Genomic DNA, 23,758 nt, shown 5'->3' with positions numbered 1-23,758 from the left:
TCCGCCTCCCAGGTTCACGCCATTCTCCTGCCTCAGCCTCCCGAGTAGCTGGGACTACAGGCGCCCGCCACCATGCCCGGCTAATTTTTTGTATTTTTAGTAGAGACGGGGTCTCACCGTGGTCTCGATCTCCTGACCTCGTGATCCGCCCGCCTCGGCCTCCCAAAGTGCTGGGATTACAAGCGTGAGCCACCGCGCCCGGCCTATAGCAGATTTTATCTTTAAAAGAAAACACTGGATTCACTTCGTATTGGAAAAGTAATTATTTATTATGACAAAAATAAAACTGTTGAATGAAAACAAATGAATGTTACACTATATTGCACCATGATTGGAAATGAGCCAAAACCTGTCTAAAAGATGAACATTCCAGAGCAAACGGCATCCTTTTACTTGGGTTAAGTAGGCATGCAAACAACTCATTATAACATAATTGCAGAAATAAAAATTATGAGTACTGGCAACCTAAACTTAACATACAAAAGAAGCACTTCCTAACAGTAATAAAGTATTAAAAACTTTAAAACATGTCATTTAAACAACCATCAGGAAAACATGCTTTGAAGCATTTTCAGTAAGTGATAATGTGAATGCATTAATTTACTTGTTTTAAATTTTTTGTTGTTGTTGTTAATGCTTATATGTTGGACCAGTGGAACACATTTGTTTGGCTGGGGCTCAGACACACGGTCTGTGGTGTGAAAGACATTTTTCTTTCCTCTGCACAATACCAGAGGACCCACAGAGTGATCCAGTTCCTAATTCTGACCTTATTAATACCATCTTCTAGTTGACCAAGCACAGTAACTAAGATATTTTTAGAGCTTTCGCAGAAAGCCTGAAGCTTAAGGAGTAACAATAGTTTGTATTTAAATCTTAAGAAACGCACATATATATGAATATAGACACTTTAAAGTTGTTTTGCATTCTGAGGCAAGAAATAATAAATATTGAGTACAGGGCCTGCTGCTTCCTCTTTAATGCTCTAAAGCACCAATTTACGTTAAAATAGCAAAGTGTGATTATAGTCATTCACTCTGATTAGAATAAACGCAACACTAAGGTTGTAATTGCTGTTAGGTTTTTGTTGTTGTTGCTGTTTTTAACATGCTCTGTGGAATAGATGAACATGGTAAAATTTGTACTATTCTGTAATTGAAAAAAATCATGACCATTTCACACTTTCAATGAAATAGCAGCTAAACTTTTTTTAAGTCATAAATAAAAGTTTTTGTAACTACACTCAACAGTTTACTCCAAGAGAATAAAATAGGGGCTTCGGAGTCCCTAAATTTCCTGAGGGAAAATACAACATTAAAATGATTATGGTCTCTTGTGAATAGGGCTTAAATATGCAAATAAGTCACTGATGACTGGGATCAACTGATAGTCATTTGATATCTTACCAACACTGATGGAAATATATTCACAGTATAATAGAATCTATCAAATTTAGGATTTCTCCTTTCCCTTATCTAATTAAACTAATTAAATATTGACTGAGCACTTTCCTATGTGCTTTAATGAAACCATATGTGAATCTGATATATCTACCATGTTGGCGCAGCTGGCAAACAAGAGTAAAACAAAACAAAATCTCCAAGGAATGCTATCCCTTAGTTATGAATTTTGCATATTTCAAATACAGTTTCGGTGAAGTGGGTTTTTATGGGATGGTACAAACATCCCACAAACTTGAGCAAAGCACCTTATGGATTGAAAAATGAGGTAATTTTTTAATTAAAATTTTACAAGTTGTGCAAGAAAACATATCCATTCTTTTAAAACTTTGTTTTCTATTCCAAAAGCTATGCACAGCACATTTCATATTTCTCCATTTCCAGGAGAAAATGTAGATTACTGGTTTAAGAAATGCAAAAGATGCCTTTATGTGACTACAGTTCCAAATTCTAAAACCCAATCAGTCTTCACTCCTTTGGCCACATTAAGAGTAATACAGGCCATCTAGCTCTATGGTAAAAAGACTGTATTTTTTAGTAATTTTAAGTACCCTAAATACGAGGAGAGGCAGAAATTCACTGCTTTCATTCACATTTTCTCTTACCTAATATCCTTTTGAAGGTTTTTCGACCTCATGGTATTGTCTTTACTTTCAAGTGCTTTGAATTTGTTTTTCAGTATGCTTCTAAACCTCCAAATTAAAATTTCCCAAATGTTTCACCAAACTATATACATTTAAAGCTGCCTTTAGGTCTGAGGGGTACAATTTTTTTTTCTGCTTTAAATTTAAAATGGAATAATTGAACATATTTTTTTATATTGGTCTTCCTCTATTTATTTTGGTCCCCTAAAATTTTTAAAAAATACTTTTTTGGGGAACCTGGCTTTTGGATTTCAGTCTTCATAGTAATAGTGAATGAATAAGAAGGAGATGCTACTGAGAAACTAACCTTGAATATAAACCACTTTCAGATTTATGTAGACATTTATATAGACATTTGTAAAAGACTGATAACCCGGCTACTGACCCTACTCTTTCAATATGGAAAGTCACACAGAACTATAGTTTGCGGTGGCATCAAAAGGCAATCAACTCTGAACAAATTAACCACTTCCGTTCAACTAGTACAAGCCAAGAAAATAAGGTAAATTATCTAGAAGAGAATTATTTCCAACACAGGCTGGTTCTTTCTAAGCAGCTTACTATCCTTTTCTTAGCAATATGGCTTGTTTTCTCTTTTGCATTGTCATTAGCTATTCGCTGAATTTAAGTTGAATAGCAGTTACTGATAGTTTTTTCCCTACTTGGTTGTATTTGTATTCTAAATAAAATAATAGGTGGGAATCAAATAATGGATAAAAATACATTTAATTTCATATTACTTGTATTTCCCTACTATTTGGGGGATTTTTAATTTTTAATAGTAGGATATAAGCATCCAGAATTTTAAAACCAAAAGACATTTTACAGCTGTAATTTAAGCTCCTCAGTATGGGAAAAACAAAAGGAAAGCCATGGGCACTAATTGTCTAAGGTCAACTAGACAACTGAGAAATGGCCAAATTAAGGCTCAAATCCATTTTAGATGGCTAGCACAGTATTCTACTAGATAAAAGACACCATGGTGTATCTTGAAGTCACTTTAACCCGGCAAAATGTAAAATAGCCTTTAGAACTGAATTAGAGTGAAGTTTTTTTGGTTCCAAAGCCGTAGACGAAAAGTCTGCCTCATAAAGTTGGCCGCCAAAGATAAATTCCAATGAAATTTATCCATCTTTAGACACGACACCGGTACATTTTTCTTTGGATACGGTTTTACATAGTTAAGGACTAAATAAAAATTGATTATTCAGAACAATTATGTTTATAATTTGTTCTAAGAAACTACACTAAAAAGACTTTTTTAAAAAGCTTCTATATTCTTTAAAATTTTCTTTGTGACCTCCACAACTTTTCAGAGAATACTGTTTACAGCACTGCCTATCACTGTTTCCATAGTAAAATAATTATTTTCTCTTTATGCTATAATGAAAGTTAAATTAGGCTTAATCAAAATGACTATGGCTATGGGGTGGCACCCATTTAAAATTTTTCAGCAATGAAACTTAAATTTATTACCTTTCTTCTAATGAATACAGAATAAAAGTATTGATACCTTTAAGCATACTAACACAAGAAACTAAAAGCAAAAATTACATATTTAATCTTCAGCTTTTAATAGATTATATATATTAATATTCCAGGTTTTAAGGAATTAAGTTACATTAACCATAAAAAATATTCAGTATATTCCCTTATAAAAGGTTCTATTAATTCTAAGAGTTCTCAGATGGGCTTCAGTAAGAATGATGGGTTTAAAGATGAAGGGCATGACATGCTCAAAATTAAGAAAAATGCTGTATTTGAATTTGCAAGGATAATTGAACACTTTGGTTATAACACACTTAAAAGACTTCTGTTAAAATTTAATTTCCTTATTTTTAAATTAAAAGGTAGAACAGTCTCCTGAAGGTAATGCAGGTGGGTCCCTTGCTTTTCACTTACTATAAACTGTGCTAACCAATACATGGAGGTGAAGGGGGATAAAACACACAAATTATTTCATCACTGAAATAATTAGCTGCTCACGTGACTTCTAAAGAACAGGTATAATATAAAACTAAGAACTTATTTCAAAATATGAATAAAGGCACTAATTACAAATGTACATTTTTCAGACAGTATCTTATAGTTCATTGATTTACAATGAATGTCAGAACCAATGCTCTAGTATTAGATACTTGCTTGGGTTAAAACATTCTCTTGGAGTAAAGAATAATCAGTTTTCACGTTACTGTAACAGGAAAGATTGAGTGAAAACCTAAAAAATACTCTTAAAAAGTCTTAACATGAATTTCCTAATCATGAACTTTTCCCAATCAGCACAGTCTACACTGATGCCAATTTCATCTTCAACACATGGCTAACATAAATCATTTCTAATCCAAAACTAAGCAAATATTTTTTAAAGGATTTAGAAAATAAATTGTATTTTAAAAATTAAATAGCAAATTTGAGTCTATACTAGTAGTTGGCAAAATACAATCAACTATTAAAAACACTTTTAATATAATGCTGATGTGGTAATATAAAAAATAACCATATAATTTGACAGAAGAAAATTGAGCCAGCCAATCTTACTAGATACAAGAAGGCAGATAGTCATTTCATAAGAACAAATACAGGAGTACTAAGTATGCTTTTTCTCAGGACAGACTTAGGGGAATTATCCTCAGTATTTACAGTAAACAACATAACCAAGTAGAAATTCAGGCAAACTGTGCTTAGGTAAATGGCATTTTCTTAATTCCCCCACACCCCACACACACCACAAAGCATCCGTATTGATTTATGTCTGCTTTTCGCTCACGTTCTTGATTATGGGTTATATTAAAAACTAAGTTAAACTAAACTTATCCTCTACTTGATACAGAATCACTAAGAAAACGGTTTAAAACAAAGTTAAACTACTTTTCAAAGCCTGGAAAGCTTTCCTCTGGCCACTGTTCAGTTCAAGGGTGTGCTACAACTAAAGATAAATCAGAAAAATGTTACCACATTCGACTAAATTAACTTGACTAAATATAACAAATCAAGCACACCTGAAAAAAGAGCAAAATTTAAATCAACTTACAAAAATATTAAAATTAAAATACCAATTTTGAACACATATTTTGATATTATGAACACTGAATCTTTATCAAAATTAAAAAATACTGCAAAAATGAAGTATTATTCTCTAAGTATTCATTTTATCCCTTTCATTTCAGCAAAATCACACATTTGAATAAACAAGATCGAAATACAACAATTGTCTTTCCTCTTAAATTAAGGAATATACTGTTTAGATTATTGTTCATATTAGACAACTGCCTCAAAAATGTTTTAATGCCATCCAATACATAAACTTTTGATAGATTATGACTTTTTCTTAATTTATAAGTTGTTAAGAATATTAACTTAGAGTCTCATATTAATATTCTAAAAGCTAGGATTCAATTCAGCAGTTTCCTATAAGATTTTAGAATCCAAGGCATAACTACAAAGATGGCAATTGTTTGAAGTCTATTACATAATACCATCAAATAAATTCAAGGAAAGCCGTGTAGTTTTTTAAGTAATATACTGCTGGTGGTAAAAATGCTACAACAGACACAATTTCAAATTTTAAGAAACAAAATAGACTGTTCATACTTCGGCTTCAGCTACTCCCCAAAGCAGCTGTGATGTATCTTGCAAAGAAAAGAGCTAAAATTTCTGTTGATAATAAAGTTGTTTGTAAACTGATGCTAAAATATATTCCAATTGTCTTATTTTTAGTGCTGGTATGCTTTACCAACTTCTGATAGTTTTATATGCATTGAATAATGTGATATTCTTCAAATATCAGATTTATTCAAGAATATTTAACATCAAAGTTGGGCTTTCAAATAAATATTTTACCTTGGTTAGTTTTTGACCATATGTTGCAGGCAGAAGAGTGAACTCGATTCCTTTAGATAAACAAACAGCCTACTTAATTTCCATGCAAATAACAACTTTAACATTATTCCATGACTCACAGTAATGTGGGGGAAAGTTAAAAGGCAAGTACTTATGATGTGGAATCTTCCTTACATATATCCTCTAGGCAGATTTCTTTGTTTATAGGAAGCTCTGTCCGAAAGATGAATGGTTCACGGAGGGAACAAATATTTAGTGCCGGAGAAGTTTGCAGGCAGTACCTGATGGTTTCCACAACTACTCTATCAAACCAGGAATTCTCTGGTTGGGAGGGAGTGGTGGTCAAGAATTGAAAGCAATTGGTCATTAAGGTTATAAGAATATTTCAGAAGACATCAAGCATACGACAAACATTTCTTACAAGGTAGTCACTTAATTAGAATAAACAGAAGAATTGTTGCTGAAAACATAGTTATACATTATGTTCATCCAACTGAAGATTAGTGAGTTAAAAAAAAAAAAAGTTAAGAAAAAATCTTTTATGTTCCAGGTCAGCTGCACTTGATTCAAGTGTTGCTCTCAGAGGTTTGTGTTGTTATAAATTAAACATGCTGCTGCCTTAGCAGCCAAAGGTACTAGGAAAAAATGTTCATGTCACAGAATAAATAGAGCAGTCTCTTTCAAGCAAAAAAGTTATCTCACACCAATCCGGGAGGTCATCCACTCTAGACCTTGGCATAACCTGAACAAAAGATAGAAGTATTTTTAAAATTAAAAACTTCATACTTAAAAACTGAAAGCATACTTATTATTTTTATGTCTTAACCAAAGGCTGGTAGCACAATCATTATTTATATACATCAGTGTCAACATTCAAGTCACACTATAATAAGTGAAATTTTTTTTTTTTTGAGACGGAGTCTTGCTCTGTCACCCAGGCTGGAGTGCAATGGCGCGATCTCAGCTCACTGCAAGCTCCGCCTCCCGGGTTCACGCCATTCTCCTGCCTCAGCCTCCCGAGTAGCCGGAACTACAGGTGCCCTCCACCACGCCCGGCTAATTTTTTGTATTTTTAGTAGAGACGGGGTTTCACTGTGTTAGCCAGGATGGTCTCCATCTCCTGACCTCGTGATCCACCCACCTCAGCTTCCCAAAGTGCTAGGATTACAGGCATGAGCCACCGCGCCCGGCCAGTAAGTGAAATTTTTAAATGGAATGTTCTCTTAAATATTCTTAATCAGTTTGTGGGAAATTGCTTCAGTATCATCTTGAAGATACAATTATGCCAGTTTTGCCACGAAGATTGCAAATACTCCCCGCCTTTTAAAATTAACTGAAACTTAACGACTGGAGAAAAGTTAACTGGAACTTCACCTTATCCTCCTCAATTCTAAAGAATGGAATACTTAGACTCAGTCTCAAAAGTATGAGTCAAAAAGGCCTACACACAGGTATTACTGCAAGCTATTTCTGACAAATACTAAGAGAAAAACTAAGAAGGTGAGGTTGATTTGAGGATAAGTTCTCTGATATAAACTGGGTAACACATAAATAACATTGGGTTCTTCTTGGCCTAATACCCACGTTCAAATTGTTAAAGATGGAAGAACAGACTATATGGCATTTGTCTCAACTGTTTATTGTCTAGAATTATGCCTCCCAAAAGACCTCCTAATAATAAAGACGATGTACGCTTGCAGAAAGCTGAGATCTTAGGTTTAAGTCCTTGCAGAAAATGTGAAATTTCTTTCAAGCTTCCTCTTTAAAAGAAAGGTGACATTACAGTTTTTTTCTCAGTATATGATAAAGGCAACAAAGAACATCAAAAAATTTGGATTATGAAAATCTAATTCAATAGTTTATTGCTTTTTGGTAAAACATTATGTTTACATTAAAAGTTTTTAAGTTGCCAGTGATTTTACTAGAATTATTTCTATGTTGTAAGCCTGAGACACATTATAAAAGTCACCTTTAATTAAGAACAAACAAACAGAAAAGGAACAGAACCCAAGAAGAAAACAAGTTGGCCTAAAAAGTTGGAAGAAATTTGAAAGAAGTCATACTTCCCCTCAGACTGATGAACTTACCCTTCTCCTGTGAGAGCACAGCAGGACTGAATGTGCCATGGATGATCCTTGATTGAACTAAGGGTGAGGTATTTCGAGATTTCAGCTGCTGTCATACACCCTTTCATATCCTGTTTATTTGCAAAGATAAGGACTGCAGCCTTCCGTAAATCCTACAATCAAGGCAAAATATTTCTAATATGTGAAATACCACAATTTAAATTTACCCAGCTGAACAGTTAAAAAGAAGTGCTTCTACTTTAACATAATCGGGCACTAATATTTAATATAATAATAATCTCAAATACCCGTAATTTCATTATTCATTCTAACAGATTAATATTAAATAATTATTTTTTATTTTTGAGTCGAATTGGTCAAACTGAATAAAAAATACATCTGAATTTTAAATACTGACTCAAAACTACATAAGTAATATTCTAACAGGCAAATTTGGTAGTATGTTGCCAAACTAGAGTTTCTCCAAAACTTAAAAGTAGAGTACTGGTGATAGGAGCTGCGCAATACTTATTACTTACTAGTCTTTGTATAACATAAGCTCATTGGTTAATATTCATTTCAGCATCATTTATACTATGAAAACATTAGAAGAATAGATTGTGATATATTCATACTGTGGAAAACTATATAGTTGTCAAAAGGAATGAACTAACGCAGTGCGTATTAAGATGGATAAATCAGAATGTATTAACAGGGATAAGTCACAATGTTGTAAAAAAGAGCAAGATTCAGAAGCATATATATTATATACTATTACTTTTAAAAATATGGAATACAGGCCAGGCACAGTGGCTCACACCTGTAATCCTAGCACTTTGGGAGGCTGAGGCAGGTGGATCACGAGGTCAGGGATTCAAGGCCAGCCTGGCCAAGATGGTGAAACCCTGTCTCTACCAAAAATACAAAATTAACCGGGCGTGGTGGCGGGTGCCTGTAATCCCAGCTACTCGGGAGGCTGAGGCAGAGAACCGCTTGAACCTGGGAGGCGGAGGTTGCAGTGAACCAAGATCACGCCACTGTACTCCAGCCTGGGCGACAAAGCGAGACTCCATCTCAAAAAAAAAAAAAAAAAAAAACACCCAGCATGGAATACAATACTCTGTATAACTTCAAGACATAAAAATGTAGTAAAAGTATAAAAATATGCATAAGGATAACAATCACTACTTTTAAGGTAGTAGATACCTCTTGAAAGAGAAGGGAAGATCAGATTGGCAAGGTATCGTAAGATATTTCATATCTTATGTTGATACGGTGCATGAATGTGTTTTACTAAGTTTTCTTAAATATCTGAAATACTTAGAATTAAGTGATCTTGAGTTAGTCATTTAAAAACTTTCAGTTATTGGGCCGGGTGCGGTGGCTCACACCTGTAATCCCAGCACTTTGGGAGGCCATGGCGGGCGGATCATGAGGTCAGGAGATCGAGACCATCCTGGCTAACACGGTGAAACCCCATCTCTACTAAAAATAGAAAAAATTAGCCGGGCGTGGTGGCGGGTGCCTGTAGTCCCAGCTACTCGGGAGACTGAGGCAGGAGAATGGTGTGAACCCAGGGGGCGGAGCTTGCAGTGAGCCGAGATTGCACCACTGCACTCCAGCCTGGGCTACAGAGCAAGACTCCGTCTCAAAACAAAACAAAAACAAAACAAAACAAAACAAAACAAAAAAAACCCAAAAAAAAACAAAACAAAAAAAACCTTTCAGTTATTATAAACTTTTGGGGAAAAGACCCTTAAGTTTTCCTTTTACTTATCTCAATTTATCAAACTTTTAAAGGCATGCTTAAGTAACTTTAGCTTTGAAAAAATTTTGCAATAACAGTAGTAATCTACAAATTAACGTGTTAGGGTTTTCTAAGTTTAAAAAAGTAATGAACTTTATTTTACCTCCAGATTTCCATCAGTTTAATATGTAAAGTTGTGTTAATAATAAAATAGCCAACATCATATCACATTAATCTTTGCAAAAAAGCAAAGGCAATGTACAGATACTTTACTACATTGTTTTTTAAATATTTACTTTAAAAATTTACCTCATGAGCCAACATTCTGTATAATTCTTCTTTTGTAATAGCTAGTCGTTCCCTGTCAATGCTATCAACAACAAGAATGATGAACTAGAAGAAAATTAAAAGGAAAGACAGAAAATTGAATGGGATGCTAAAAAGGTTTCTGTAAAACTACTCAAGTAATCTAAGTACTTTCTCTACATGGCATCATCATTACTATAAAACATCTATTGCTTTTTCACCATAAACAGCTTTTATAATACTGAATCACATCAAGCAGTAAAATCCAAATGTTAACAATAAGAAAATAACTCATAACTTCAACAAATAAAAACTGTGCCCAACTTGATTTTTTTTAAGTGATGCCCGAATACATAATACTATGATTTGTTTTCAAATGCTGGTAGAAAAAGTAATTTTTGAAAAGAAACTTACATTAATTTCAGTAATATTTTTCACTAAAACTTCAAAGTACTCCATTATCATTCATCTAAACAGTCAATAATTGCTTACTTATGTATACCACAATCTCCTAACTCTTAGAAAGAAAAGCCAGTTTGAAAGAAAAAGATAAATGCGTTTTAAAAATAAGACAATTTTATAAAACAATTATCAACCATAAATGTTCAAGATTGAAACATATATACTTAGGCATTAATATACTGGAGATTCAGGTCAAATTAAATAAAGGCAAGAAGCCAGAAAAAAGAGGAGAAATCTGTTGGTAAAGCTATACAGGAAAAAAGGTAGTTTGTACATTAAAAAATAAGAAGATACAGGCCAGGCATGGGGCTCACACACATGTAATCCCAGCACTCTGGGAGGTGAGGTGGGATGATTGCTTGGGCCCAGGAGTTTGAGACCAGCTTGGGCAACATAGTGAGAACCTGTCTCTCTACAAAAAATAAAAATTAGTCAAGCACGTAGTCCCACCTATTTGGGAGGCTAAGGTGGGAGGACTGCTTTGAGCCTAGGAAGTTGAGGCTGTACTGAGAATCATGCAACTACACTCCAGCCTGGGTGACAGAGAGGTCCTAACTCATTTTAAAAACATGTGGGGGGTGGGTGAGGGGGAGGAGGAGGAGGAGATGGAGGAGATGATACAGCGAAAAAGCACCCTTAAGCTGAACACTTTATACAGAATAAAGGCTAAGAAATGAGATGAAATGATGTCATTACAGCAGGAGATAGATGCAAAATAAACTAAGACATAAAGGGTGGAATTAGATTACAGAGATGACTTTAAAATTAGGGCAACAGGCTAGGTGCAGTGGCTCACACCTGTAATCCCAGCACTTTGGTAGGCCAAGGTGGGCGTATCACTTGAGGACAGTTCAAGACCAACCTGGCCAATATGGTGAAACCCTGTCTCTATTAAAAACACAAAAATTAGCCAGGTGTGGTGGTGTGTACTGTAGTCCCAGCTACTTGGGAGGCTGAGGCAGGAGAATCCTTTGAACCTGGGAGGCGGAGGTTGCAGTGAGCCAAGATCAAACCACTGCTCTCCAGCCTGGGTGACAGAGTGAGACTCCGTCTCAAAAAAATAAATAAATAAAAAACAAAAATAAATAAAATTAGGGAAACAGACAACTAATCTGAATATAAACTGAGTTGGGCTTAGAAGGGAATAAATGGAAAGAATGTCACGTGGCAAAGGAGGAATTGACAGAATATGGAGATGCAACCGTGAGTTATTGAGAGGAAGGTGTCAAGAATTACTTAATACCTGTAACTTCTTGTATTATAATGGACATAATGCAGCTTTTGGGGGACTCTTCCACGTGAAGAATTTTCAAAATGCAAAGTGACAGAGGCCACTGTTCTTTGTAGTAATTTTGATATTCTTGTAGAGATCACTTACTAAAAGAACATTTCATGCAAATGGCATCAGTAATGCATATCTCTTTCTGGACCCATGGTAAGTCCTCCAGAGTTTCAGCCATTTCAAGAACTACCCTTTTGACATACTTTAAGTACATATGGATTCACTAGAATCAACTCTGGCACTAAGTCATCAATGATAACTGCCCTTTTCACAGCTGGAGTTAACTGTGAGCTTTAAACTACTAACAGCTCTGATGTTTAAATTAATCATATGCTACAATGTCATTGGTCCCTTACTTTCTTTTCTTTTTTTTGAGAGAGAGCGAGACTCTGTCACCCAGGCTGGAGTGCGGTGGTGCTATCTCAGCTCACTGCCACCTCCGCCTCCTAGGTTCAAGCGATTCTCATGCCTCAGCCTCTGGAGTAGCTGGGACTACAGGCACATGCCACCATGCCTGGCCAATTTTTGTATTTTTAGTAGAGATGGGGTTTTGCCATGTTGGCCATGCTGGTCTTGAACTCCTGGCCTCAAGCAATCTGCCCACCTTGGCCTACCAAAGTGCTGGGATTACAGAAGTGAGCCACTGCGTCTGGCCCTTCCCTTACTTTCTAACTCATTCTAGTTTCAGAACATTATTTTACTGTATAAATGTATAAGCTACCCTTTAACTATACTATTTGCTTACAGCTTCTGCATACCCAATAAAATAATTAAGTGCTACCACAAGTTCTGAGTATCTATGATACGCCATCTTTGTTTACTACTTACACGTTGCATTGGAATATATACACACATACACACGTGCTATTATAATATAAATCTAGAAAAATACACGTTTTTTATTTAAAAAGGCAACTTTGTTCACCAAAAATTCTTCGTATTACATCCTTTTCTACCTCCTTCCCTTCCAACTCCAATTTTTTTTTTTTTTTTTGAGCTAAGAGTCTCGTTTTATCACCCAGGCTGGAGTGCAGTGGTGCCACCTTGGAACACTGCAAACTCTGCCTCCCAGGTTCAAACAATTCTCCTGCCTCAGCCTCCTGAGTAGCTGGGGACAAGTGTACCCCACCACGCCCGGCTAATTTTTTGTATTTTTAGTAGAGACGGGGTTTCACCTGTGTTAGCCAAGATAACCTCGATCTCCTGACCTCAGGATCCACCCGCCTCAGCCTCCCAAAGTCCTGGAATTACAGGCGTGAGCCACCGTGCCTGGCCCAACTCCAATTTTTAAAAGGTTTCATTTTAGAAAAAATAATTGGTTAGGTGTACTTCTTTGCAAAGAACAATTAAACGGATGCAATTGTGAACTCATACTCTCAAGGATAAATCTCTCTAAACTACGTTGAATGGCTTTAAAAAAAATCTGCCTCTAAGAAGAAATAAAAGCAGAAATAGAACATGAATATATCCAGGTTTGTTCCCCAAGTTAGCTCTGAACTCGTAAGTGACAGAGAACTTTGAGAGATGATTTGCAAATCCACTTTTTTCTAATTAAAAAAAAATCTACCAACATTTTGAATGTTCATGTTATAAGAAATTTTTAAGTTAATAAAACATTTTATTCGTCCCCTGGTCAGGGTCTCTTAGAAAGTTGTGAGATCTTGGGGAAAGTTATATAATTTCTCCATGTGTCAGATCTCTCCAACCCTAGAGACATTAAAATCTTGTGAAGATTAACGGAGAGAACCCGGCCAAACAGTAAGCACTCAACTAATAATAGCTCCAAACAATCTTTCTATCTGCCTTTTCTTTTATTTGAAAACCCAAATTCTTGGCTGGGCGCGGTGGCTCACGCTTGTAATCCCAGCACTTTGGGAGGCCGAGGCGGGCGAATCACGAGGTCAGGAGATCGAGACCACGATGAAACCCCATCTCTACTAAAAATACAAAAAATTAGCCGGGCGTGGTGGCGGGCGCCTGTAGTCCCAGCTACTCGGAGAGGCTGAGGCAGGAGAATGGCGTGAATCCGGGAGGCAGAGCTTGCAGTGAGCCGAGATTGCGCCACTGCACTCCAGCCTGGGCGACAGAGCGAGACTCCGTCTCGGAAAAAAAAAAAAAAAAAAAAAGAAAACCCAAATTCTTAAGTCTCATTTATGAAATTTTAACTTATTTATTTAAAAAAAGAAACCCAAATTCCCTACAAAAAAGGATCTTATTAAAAGGCAACTGTCAGGCTGGCCGCGGTGGCTCAAGCCTGTAATCCCAGCACTTTGGGAGGCCAAGAAGGGCGGATCACGAGGTCAGGAGTTCAAGACCAGCCTGACCAATATGGTGAACCCCTGTCTCTATTAAAAATACAAAAATTAGCTGGGAGTGGTGGCACACGCCTGTAATTCCTGCTATTCAGGAGGCTGAGGCAGGAGAATGGCTTGAACCCAGCAGGCGGAGCTTGCAGCGAGCCAAGATAGCGCCACTGCACTGCAGCCTGGCGACAGAGCAAGACTCCGTCTCAAAAAAAAAAGCAACTGTCAATATGCCCAGGTGCAACCTATCTACTTTCTATGTTTACTCTTTGGACCTTTGGATTAAAATTCAAAATTCATCTTAGCATACCTCTGTATTTGAGTAATATGTGTTCCAGGATGATCGCAGAGACTCCTGACCACCAATATCCCACATAAGAAAATGAGTGTTCTTCACAACTATTTCTTCAACATTGCTTCCTATGGTTGGAGAAGTATGAACCACTTCATTCATTAAGCTGTTGAAAAACAGACACCATAAAAGCTCTTGTAAATCTTGAGAATCTGAAGCAACTTTTATCTCTGTATTTTTAAGATCAATCAACCTTCTGCACCAATGATGATGACCATTAGCATGAAAATTAGAAAACTGGAGAACATTTGTGCAAATAAATATCTAGACAACAACTCCAGAAGAAAGACTTGTTTCTTGTTTTTTTTTTAATGGAAGAAATTGCAAGCTTGATGGAAAAGAAAGGAAACAGTGTGGTGTGAATTTGCATTTCTGTGGCCAAAAATTCCAATATCACCATGCCCTGTTATTGGTTAGATAAGACCCAATGTCCCATCCCACCCTGAAAAGCAAGTTTCTAGGTGATTGCAAAATAGCAAATATTGGATAGTGGGCTATTTATAATTTTGAAGACTGTCTAAATTGAGACTTAGTCACAAAAATCAGTTCAGGCATATTAATCTAAAGTAGTCCTAAAAAGACAACCATGTGCAAGTGAAAATTTAAATTAACTATAAATGTATTTAGAAGGCCAGGTGTGGTGGCTCACGTCTGTAATTCTAGCACTTTGGGGATCACCTGAGGTCAAGAATTTGAGACCATCCTGACCAACATGGTGAAACCTCGTCTCTACTAAAAATACAAAAATTTGCAGGGCGTCGTGGTGGGCACTTGTAATCCCAGCTACTCTGGAAGCTGAGGCAGGAGAACCGCCTGAACCTGAGAGGTGGAGGTTGCAGTGAGTGGAGATCATGCCATTGCACTCCAGCTCAGCAACAGAGCAAAACTCCGTCTCAAATATGTATGTGTATATGTATATATATATAAATACTGATGCTCATACCCCTCGTATTATCATAATCATTGGTAAAGCTACATTAATCAATTAATTCAACAAATATGCCCTTGCCAGTAACACGTCAGTACTGTGTTGGAGGAGGCTTGCAACTCTCTTGGGTTTTATGTATATTTTTGAAGCCATGTGTAAAATTATTTCAACAAAGATGACAGGTTTCTGAAATGTTTATATGTGATGTTTAAAAGCTAATTCATATTTAAACACATAATCACCAATGAATGAAAATGTTTTCAAGAGAAACAAGTGGTTATTCAACTCTGAAACAACAAACTTTAAGTCAGTAGCTTTTTCGCAAAGTAGTTGAAAAATGCGCTAATCACTGGCGAATGAAGTACTTCTGGTGAGCTGATGGCTGTCTTCTAATGCAACATGAGTGGGAAGAGGTAAGAGCTACACAATGGTGCAAAGAATTGTAGAACTATTTTGTTAGAGTGCTTGGTAGATCCATTTCTACTGCTTAATACTATCATTTCATTGGCACTGAAAGGATAATGGAAGGTACTCTGACAAGTGGAATGATGACCTGTGAAAATTTCCTAAGGTATTAATAGATTTCTCTGAAAGTCTCAAAACTCTCCCTCTTACAAGCGACTACAGCAATATTTTCAGAAGTGATCACATTTCTTTTGACTTGACAAGTCTGGCTATGTTAAAAAACTCCAAAGCTATTAGGAGGGTAGCAATGGCTTCCTAGAGCTAACAATTTATTTACATAAACCCAAGTGTAGGAAGAACTAAGTGAAATCCACTTTATCACCTCAGCCCAGCACTTTAATATGCGCTTTATTTAATATTAATTTCTTTCTTTCAAGGCCAGAAAACAGTAAGTGTTTGTGAAGGGTTTAGCAAATGTTTATTTTACTCACTTTTCTATAGATTGTGTTCGGTAAAATTTAAAAAAAAAAACCAAAAAACATACATTTAAGTTTTTCTATCACACTGTTATATCTCTTATTAATTATAAACACATTAGTTTCAATAACTAGTGAAAAGTGTTTAATAAACACCCATACTTACAATTGGTAAAGAATGGTGGTTTTCCCTGCATTATCCAGTCCCACTATAATTACTTTGTGTTCTACAAAAAGAAAGCAAACCATAAACATTTAACACTACTGCATTACTACAATTACATGCTTTCAACAATGATTATTAGTTAGCTCGTTAATGAGAATCATTCACTGAATATCTATTACTAGACTGTTAAAATACGGAAAGAAATGTTATGATGTTAAGGCTACCTAGGTTAAGTAACAAAATCAATTATCATTGATTCTCTGTCTAATTCTCTTGTAAAAGAATGTGGGAGATGGGTAGGATGGAAACACCAGCGAAGTTGGTCACTTATATTGCATCTAAGGGAGAGGAGACCAAAATATTAATCTAGGCAAAAATTATAACCTAAAATGTAAGTTTTTTAAAAAGCCTGTTTTACACACCTTTTTAGCTCTGTACCAGTCAAGTTAGCTTTTTATCAAAATGTTTTCACATCTGTAAGTTTCCCCACCTATGTATACCACGATCTGTTTCTTCCTCTCACTTAAAAATCCCATGTAAGCTTAAAATTGAAACGTTTCATCTGTCACAAAGACAAACGTATACTCTCAAGTTTTTACACAATTACTCATTGTTTAACATTTTTTCAATCGGCTTCTACAGTTCTTTTGAGCAGATTCTGTTTCTGCTCTTCGTACAACGAAAATCTATTCAGTTCTTTCCTCCTTTGGGTGCCATGCACTAAATATTCACCTCTTTTAATAAGTAGCTGCTAAAGCTCATCTAATTATTCTGTTAAGTGGTACATATTCTGCAATGTCCTATGAATACAGAAAACACCCCAGATACCATCTTTCCTAGATTTTAACTTATGCCAAGTATAATAAAGATCCCCTTCCCCAAAGCAGAAGAATGCTTAAAAAGTTACAAGTTAACATCAACAGGGTAAGTAGGGAAGTTGCCACAGAATCACAACACAGTCGATTTGTAGGCAATGATTGGGCACATCTCATATCAGAACCCTGCTCTTCTTGACGACCTCTGATGAACGTCAACATTCTGGTCATACAATCAACTATCAGCTCATATTCCTACTCTAAAGTTGTAAAACTTTATCAGCCAAAAAAAGAGGGACCAAGAAAAGTTAAGTTCTTGAGATGTGCAGGTCTTCTAACGACCTACACACTCTAGGTACAGCCTATAACAGTGCAGGATAAACAGACATGGTCCTCTGGAAGGGCTATTTTCACTATGGTAGAAGCTGCTTTGTAAAACAAAACAAAACTTGCCTGCTTAGTATAACTCACTATAATTCTCCTTATTTATTTATTTGAGACAGGGTCTTGCTTTGTTGCCCAGGCTGGAGTGCGGTGGCATGATCACTGCAGCCTCGACCTCCCAGGCTCAAGTGATCCTCCTACCTGAACCTCCTGAGTAGCTGGGACCACAGGTGCACACCACCAAGCCTGGCTACATATCGTCTAATGTAGCCAATCTAAGTATTACCCTGTGTGTTATCCCTTAAAGTACAAGAACTTCTATCAGTGAAGGAACAAACAGACTGCCTGGCACTAAGCATTCTAAATTTTAGTGACAGCTAGAAGCTCCACCTACCAAGCATCTAGAGAAAACAACATGCCTGCAGTGGTGAGAATGAAGCCACTAGTTTAAAGATAAGCAAAACTTGAAGGCAGATAATCCTGTCGGGAGAAAGGAATGGAAGGGCAGTACCAGATGGCTCCTTGTTGAAGCAACTCAAGTGAAGACCCAGGTCATTTTCAAACAATCCTGCTCCTTGCTTCACATTTTGCATTATGATGCTTCACACAATACTGAAGGCCTGTGATGGTAAAACTCAACAATAATGCACCATTTTGAAAGGTAGGTCCCTAACATGAGGTAATTTTAGGTTAAGACACTACTGTTAGGCCAGGCGCGGTGGCTCACGCCTGTAATCCCAGCACTTTGGGAAGCTGAGGCAGGTGGATCACGAGGTCAGGAGATCGAGACCATCCTGGCTAACACGGTGAAACCCCATCTCTACTAAAAATACAAAAAATTAGCCAGGCATTGTGGCAGGTGCCTGTAGTCCCAGCTACTCGGGAGGTTGAGGCAGGAGAATGGCGTGAACCCGGGAGGCGGAGCTTGCAGTGAACCAAGATCAGGTCACTGCATTCCAGCCTGGGTGACAGAGCGAGACTCCATCTCAAAAAAAAAAAAAAAGACACTACTGTTACTAACAGTTATAGTAAATCACAATGTTTTAGGCCAGGCGCAGTGGCTCACACCTGTAATTCCAACACTTTGGGAGGCCAAGGAGAAGTGATCAGTTGAATCTAGGAGTTTGAGACCAAACTGGGCAATACAGTAAGATCCCATCTGTTAAGAAAAAAGTTAGCGAGGTCGGGCACAGTGGCTCACACCTGTAATCCCAGCACTTCGGGAGGCTAAGGTGGGAGGATCACAAGGTCAGGAGTTCGAGACCAGCCTGGCCAATATGGTGAAACTCTGTCTCTACTAAAAATACAAAAATTAGCCAGGCATGGTGGCAGTTGCCTATAGTCCCAGCTACCTGGAAGGCTGAGGCAGGAGAATCACTTGAACCTGGGAGGCGGAGGTGGCAGTGAGCTGAGATTGCACCACTGCACTCCAGCCTGGTGACAGAGCAAGACTCCATCTCAAAAAAAAAACAAAAACAAACAACAAAGAATGGTCTGGAAGACAGGATGCAGATAGATGATAAGTTTAGTGTGTTTGAAACCTGCTTAAAGGACAATAATCATAGGCAGTTGGCAACCAGTGTTCAAAATGATGACATGAAATTCATTGATTGGAAAGAAATGATTAAATTATGAAATTAAGATGTTACTGTTACATGGTTCTGAAAAAGAACTACAATTAAAACCCTATTTCATTTGTTCTTAATTCTGGGTAACACTAGAAATAAGTGGCGAGTGCGGTAGCTCACACCTGTAATCCCAGCACTTTGGGAAGCGAGATCACCTGAGGTCAGGAGTTCGAGGCCAGCCTGGCCAACATGGCAAAACTCGTCTCTACTACAAATACAAAAATTAGCCAGGCTTGGTGGCAGATTCCTGTAATCCCATCTACTCCAGAGGCTGAGGCAGGAGAATTGCTTGAACTCCAGAGGCAAAGGTGGCAGTGAGCTGAGATCATGCCACTACACTCCAGCCTGGGTGACAGAGCGAGGCTCCATCTCAAAAAATAACAATAATAAATAAAATTTAAAGACGTAACTGGGCCAGGCATACTGGTTCACATCTGTAATCCTAGCACTTTGGGAGGCCAAGGCGGGCAGATTATCTGAGGTCAGGAGTTCAAGACGAGCCTGACCAACATGGTGAAACCCCGTCTCTACTAAAAATACAAAAATTAGCTGGAGTGGTGGGGTGCCCCTGTAATCCCAACTACTCAGGAGGCTGAGGCAGGAGAATTGCTTGAATCCGGGAGATGGAGGTTGCAGTGGACCGAGATCACACCGCTGCACTCCAGCCTGGGCGACAGAGACTCCACCTCATTAAAAAAAAAAAACAAACAAACCAACAAACAAACAACAAAAAAAGCAATAACTGATGACAGGTTTGTATAGTCATAACACTGAGAGAAAAAGACTACGCCTACGAAAGTTCAAAAGAAAATTAAAAAACAATGCAAAACTTCAGAGGTGAGCTATCAAACACACATAACACATATGTATTTCATAGAACTACATTGATATATAAAATGTTTGCAGAGATAATCAGAATTTGAAATTATTTCCTTGAATAATAACTGTTGAAGTAAACAGTCTTCCAGTTTAAACAATACAAAATTGCAGGAATTAATGTACTTTTAAATTGCTTTACTTAGAAAACACATGCTTTAGTATACTTATTCACAGAAAGGTATCTAATTTATAAGATGCATGAGACTCTAAAATGCTACAGGAAAAAAAACATGAGAATGTGGAAATATTGGAAGAAAGACAAGGGAAAGGAGAACATAAAGTAAGATCAGTAGTTCTTAACACTGGCTGCACATTCGATTTACCTTGGCACTGATGCCGAGGCCACTTCACCCCATTCTGATTTAGTTGGTGTGAGGTGGGGCTTTGGGCCTGCTATTCTAATACATCTAATTCCACTGGAATAGATATATATAGTGACAAAAATGGAAAATGCTGAGATTGGTAGTTAATTTTGTTGATGCAGAAAACAAAATATAAGCTAAGATACATCTGTGGATTAAACTCTTCAATGAGTCCCATTCCTTGCTCTAGATAGTTTAATGTCCTAGTCAACACTGGAGGCCCTCTGTGATAAGGTTCTCCTGGCTGTCTTTCCAATCTGGTCCCCTCTTCACTCCTCGCAAGCAAACTAACACACAGCCAAGCTCAACTATTTTCAGCTTCCCTAAAAGTACCAAACTAGCTCATTCCTCTCCCTTTTGCATATTAGCTCTTCTGCCTAGAATAACATGTCCCTTCTATTCGCTCTGTCTAGCATGCCACCCAAATTCCTACTCATCATTACATTACAGTCCAAGTATACCTTATGCCGTAGCCAACGTTACGTTTTCACACATATCTGTTAAATAATTTACCAAACTGCATTTTTTTTCATGTTTGTCTCGCTTATTGATGTTTGAGTACTTGCCAGGAAGTAAGGTATCTTTCTTCTTTAATTTTGTATCTCCTATGCTAAACTCTGAAGACTTGCCTATGGCTGTATGAATGAATAAGAATAAAGTAACAGAATAACCACTGGTTCTAAATTTTCCAACAGGAAAGTTAGAGAAAAAGAAAAATTCTAAGTAGAAATGGAGAGTCAGGAGGCCTGAACAATTATGAAATTATAAAAGTAGCCACTGAATGTCTTTTATCATCTTCTAAATTTTCCCCTTACATCTTTTATTACCTCTAGTCTGAGTAAGGACACCTCCAACGAAAAAAGACAAGACAGCAGCCACGTAACAGAAAAGAGAGAAAGGAAAACGGGAAAGATATAAAGGGAAAACCAACTACTTTGGTAATGTTTCGATTTTCCAGCTCAGGGGAAAGAGAAAACTGGTGATTTTTGTATTAATCTTCATACCTTTAAGCATGTGTTAAAATGATGCTTTACGGCCGGGCGCAGTGGCTCACACCTGTAATTCCAGCACTTTGGGAGGCCGAGGTGGGTAGATCACCTGATGTCAGAAGTTCGAGACCTGCCTGGCCAACATGGCGAAACCCCGTCTCTACTAAAGATACAAAAATAGGCCGGGCGTGGTGGCGGGCGCCTGTAATCCCAGTTACTTGGGAGGCTGAGGAACAAGAATCGCTTGAACCAAGGATGCAGAGGTTGCAGTGAGCTGAGATTGTGCCACTGCACTGAAGCCTGGGCGACAGAGAAAGACTCTGTCTCAATAAATAAATAAATAAAGATAATACGTTAAATGTATGGATAATACCCAGAAAGTGTGAAGCTCTACTCACTTTGAAATCATTTGATAAGTAATATTATCTGTGGTTACTGGATACAGGCATATACATATACATACACATGTGTGCCTACATCTATATTTATAACCTTGAAAAAGACTATATTAGTGTTCTTATCAATCTACAGAACAAGTCGACTAAAGCCATTCCATTACCTCCACAACTTCTTAAATCCAGAAAAAGATTAGATACCTACATTAGCAGTAACAAATTGGTACCAGCATAAAAGGAAATTAAACTGGCTTATTAATGATGCCCGGCTCTTAAATGTAAAATGAAATGAGTTGATTTTCAAAACTGGTTTCAATTACTAAGAAACCACTCCGTTCAAAGGACGCCTAAAACTTTAACTTATCGTTGGCCCCTTTTTTGGTCTGGGTGTTTTCTCCCTTCAGAAGACATCACATCTCATTCTGACTCAGAACAGGTTTTGCAACTTCTCGGCCCTTTGGACCTGCCACTTCCAGGTGTCTCATTACCTGTTCTAGACTAATTACGGACACGTAACGTCTTATACAAAACAGAAACGCATTTAGTTTCTGAATGCCTCAAAAAAAAATGTTTAGAATGAAGATGCTGGAAAACTCGTGTATCTGAATAGGACAACTCATTCCCGAGTCCTAGAGGAAAGGAGACGAAATCAGAGTGAAGGTGCACTGGCTTATGGCTCAAACGGCAGGGCGGGAAAACAAAGCACCAACATTATTTTTAAAAAGACACTTATCCTGGGGCTACATACAGACACAAGCACGCTTCAATAAAGACAAGAAAGGCCCTCCATACGCCTCCCGGCATCATTAGCTGTATCCCGCTTTTCTTCGCCAATATCCAAACATTCTCAGTTTGGATTCTGGGACGCCAAATGCCTTCTCTTCTGCCTCCCTGTTTCTCCCACACTTCAGGTCTCTCCTGTACGTCCTCCAGGTCTAAAACACTGAGTTTCTGCCCGCCCCCTGGCCTAAGTCCCTTCCTCCTCCGCGTCTCCGAACGCTCTGTCCCCTGCCTCCGATGTCCCCATCGGCGGCCGGATCCTCTGCCTCGGATTCGAGCCGCCGCGCAGTTCTATCCTTCTCACCTTGGTTACAGAAGAGGCTCCACAGTTTGGCGAAGATCAGCCCCATCACGAGCACCGGGGCGGGCCGCGGGGTCCCTCGGCAGCAGGTGCCGCTGCGCCGGGTCCCCCACCGCGGCGCGGGCTGCGCGGAGCCGAGGAGAACCCGCCTGAGATCGCGCAGCGAGGGCACTGCTAGGCCGAGAAGCCTCGACCCGACTCGTAAGAAGGCGCCGCGGCGAGTCCCCACCGGACAGCCCTTTGTTTCGAGCCCACTGAACCCAACGCCGACCCGTAGTCCCCTCGGTCTGAACTCACCTACCCACCACAGCCTCTCTCAGCCCCAAGCCCCGCCTTCACCCCGCCTCCCCTCCGGATCCCAGGACCACCCATCGCCGGAAGCTTGGCGCGTGACGTCGGCGCGCTTACGGCAACCCACGCCTTCGACGTGGCGTTTTCTTCAGTTTCACCTCCGGTGGGATAGTCCCAAACGGCCCGCGGCTGGAAATTTGCGGTATCGCAGGGTGGTGGGGAATTTCCCTTGGTGCGTGCTCCCTCTGATGTCAGCCTTCAAAGCGTTTGTGGGACTCCCCTTTGATCTGAGTCTCTCTGCTGCTAGTAGCTGCGTCCCTGACCTCTAAAGCCAGGAAAGACCATAGGTTCTCTAAGTGAGCAGCCGCCGTTTGCTGCCCTTAGAAAAGTCACAGAAGTGAAGAGTGTTTCTTTCCTGACTTCTTCCTCTTCCCCTAGGCAGGCGTGCTAGAGGTTAGGAGTTCTGCCGTGATTCTTTATCATTTATTCATCTATTC

The 23,758-nt window shown here is 38.2% G+C and overlaps 1 protein-coding gene across 3 annotated transcripts; it reads right to left on the bottom strand.

The window, feature by feature from the left end:
* Positions 1-248: 248 nt before the first annotated feature.
* On the bottom strand, positions 249-23,354 carry ARL5B (ADP ribosylation factor like GTPase 5B). Of its 3 annotated transcripts, XM_055296704.2 has the most exons (7): positions 22,974-23,245; positions 21,510-21,657; positions 16,438-16,498; positions 14,421-14,568; positions 10,067-10,150; positions 8,032-8,183; positions 249-6,686 (listed from the first exon to the last, which is right to left on the bottom strand). In XM_055296704.2, the coding sequence occupies exons 2-7, from the start codon at positions 21,517-21,519 to the stop codon at positions 6,638-6,640; spliced, it is 504 nt and encodes a 167-aa protein (XP_055152679.1). In that variant the 5' UTR covers positions 21,520-21,657; positions 22,974-23,245; the 3' UTR covers positions 249-6,637. The 3 variants fall into 3 exon arrangements, with proteins under 3 accessions (XP_055152679.1, XP_055152677.1, XP_063466261.1); XM_055296702.2 differs by lacking the exon at positions 21,510-21,657 and having other exon boundaries at positions 22,974-23,354; XM_063610191.1 differs by lacking the exons at positions 10,067-10,150; positions 21,510-21,657 and having other exon boundaries at positions 22,974-23,289.
* Between the last annotated feature and the right edge of the window lie 404 nt (positions 23,355-23,758).

The sequence above is a fragment of the Symphalangus syndactylus genome, chromosome 10 (genome assembly GCF_028878055.3).
Source record: "Symphalangus syndactylus isolate Jambi chromosome 10, NHGRI_mSymSyn1-v2.1_pri, whole genome shotgun sequence".
Taxonomy (NCBI): Eukaryota; Metazoa; Chordata; class Mammalia; order Primates; family Hylobatidae; genus Symphalangus; species Symphalangus syndactylus.
This window is presented reverse-complemented; position numbering and strand designations above follow the sequence as displayed.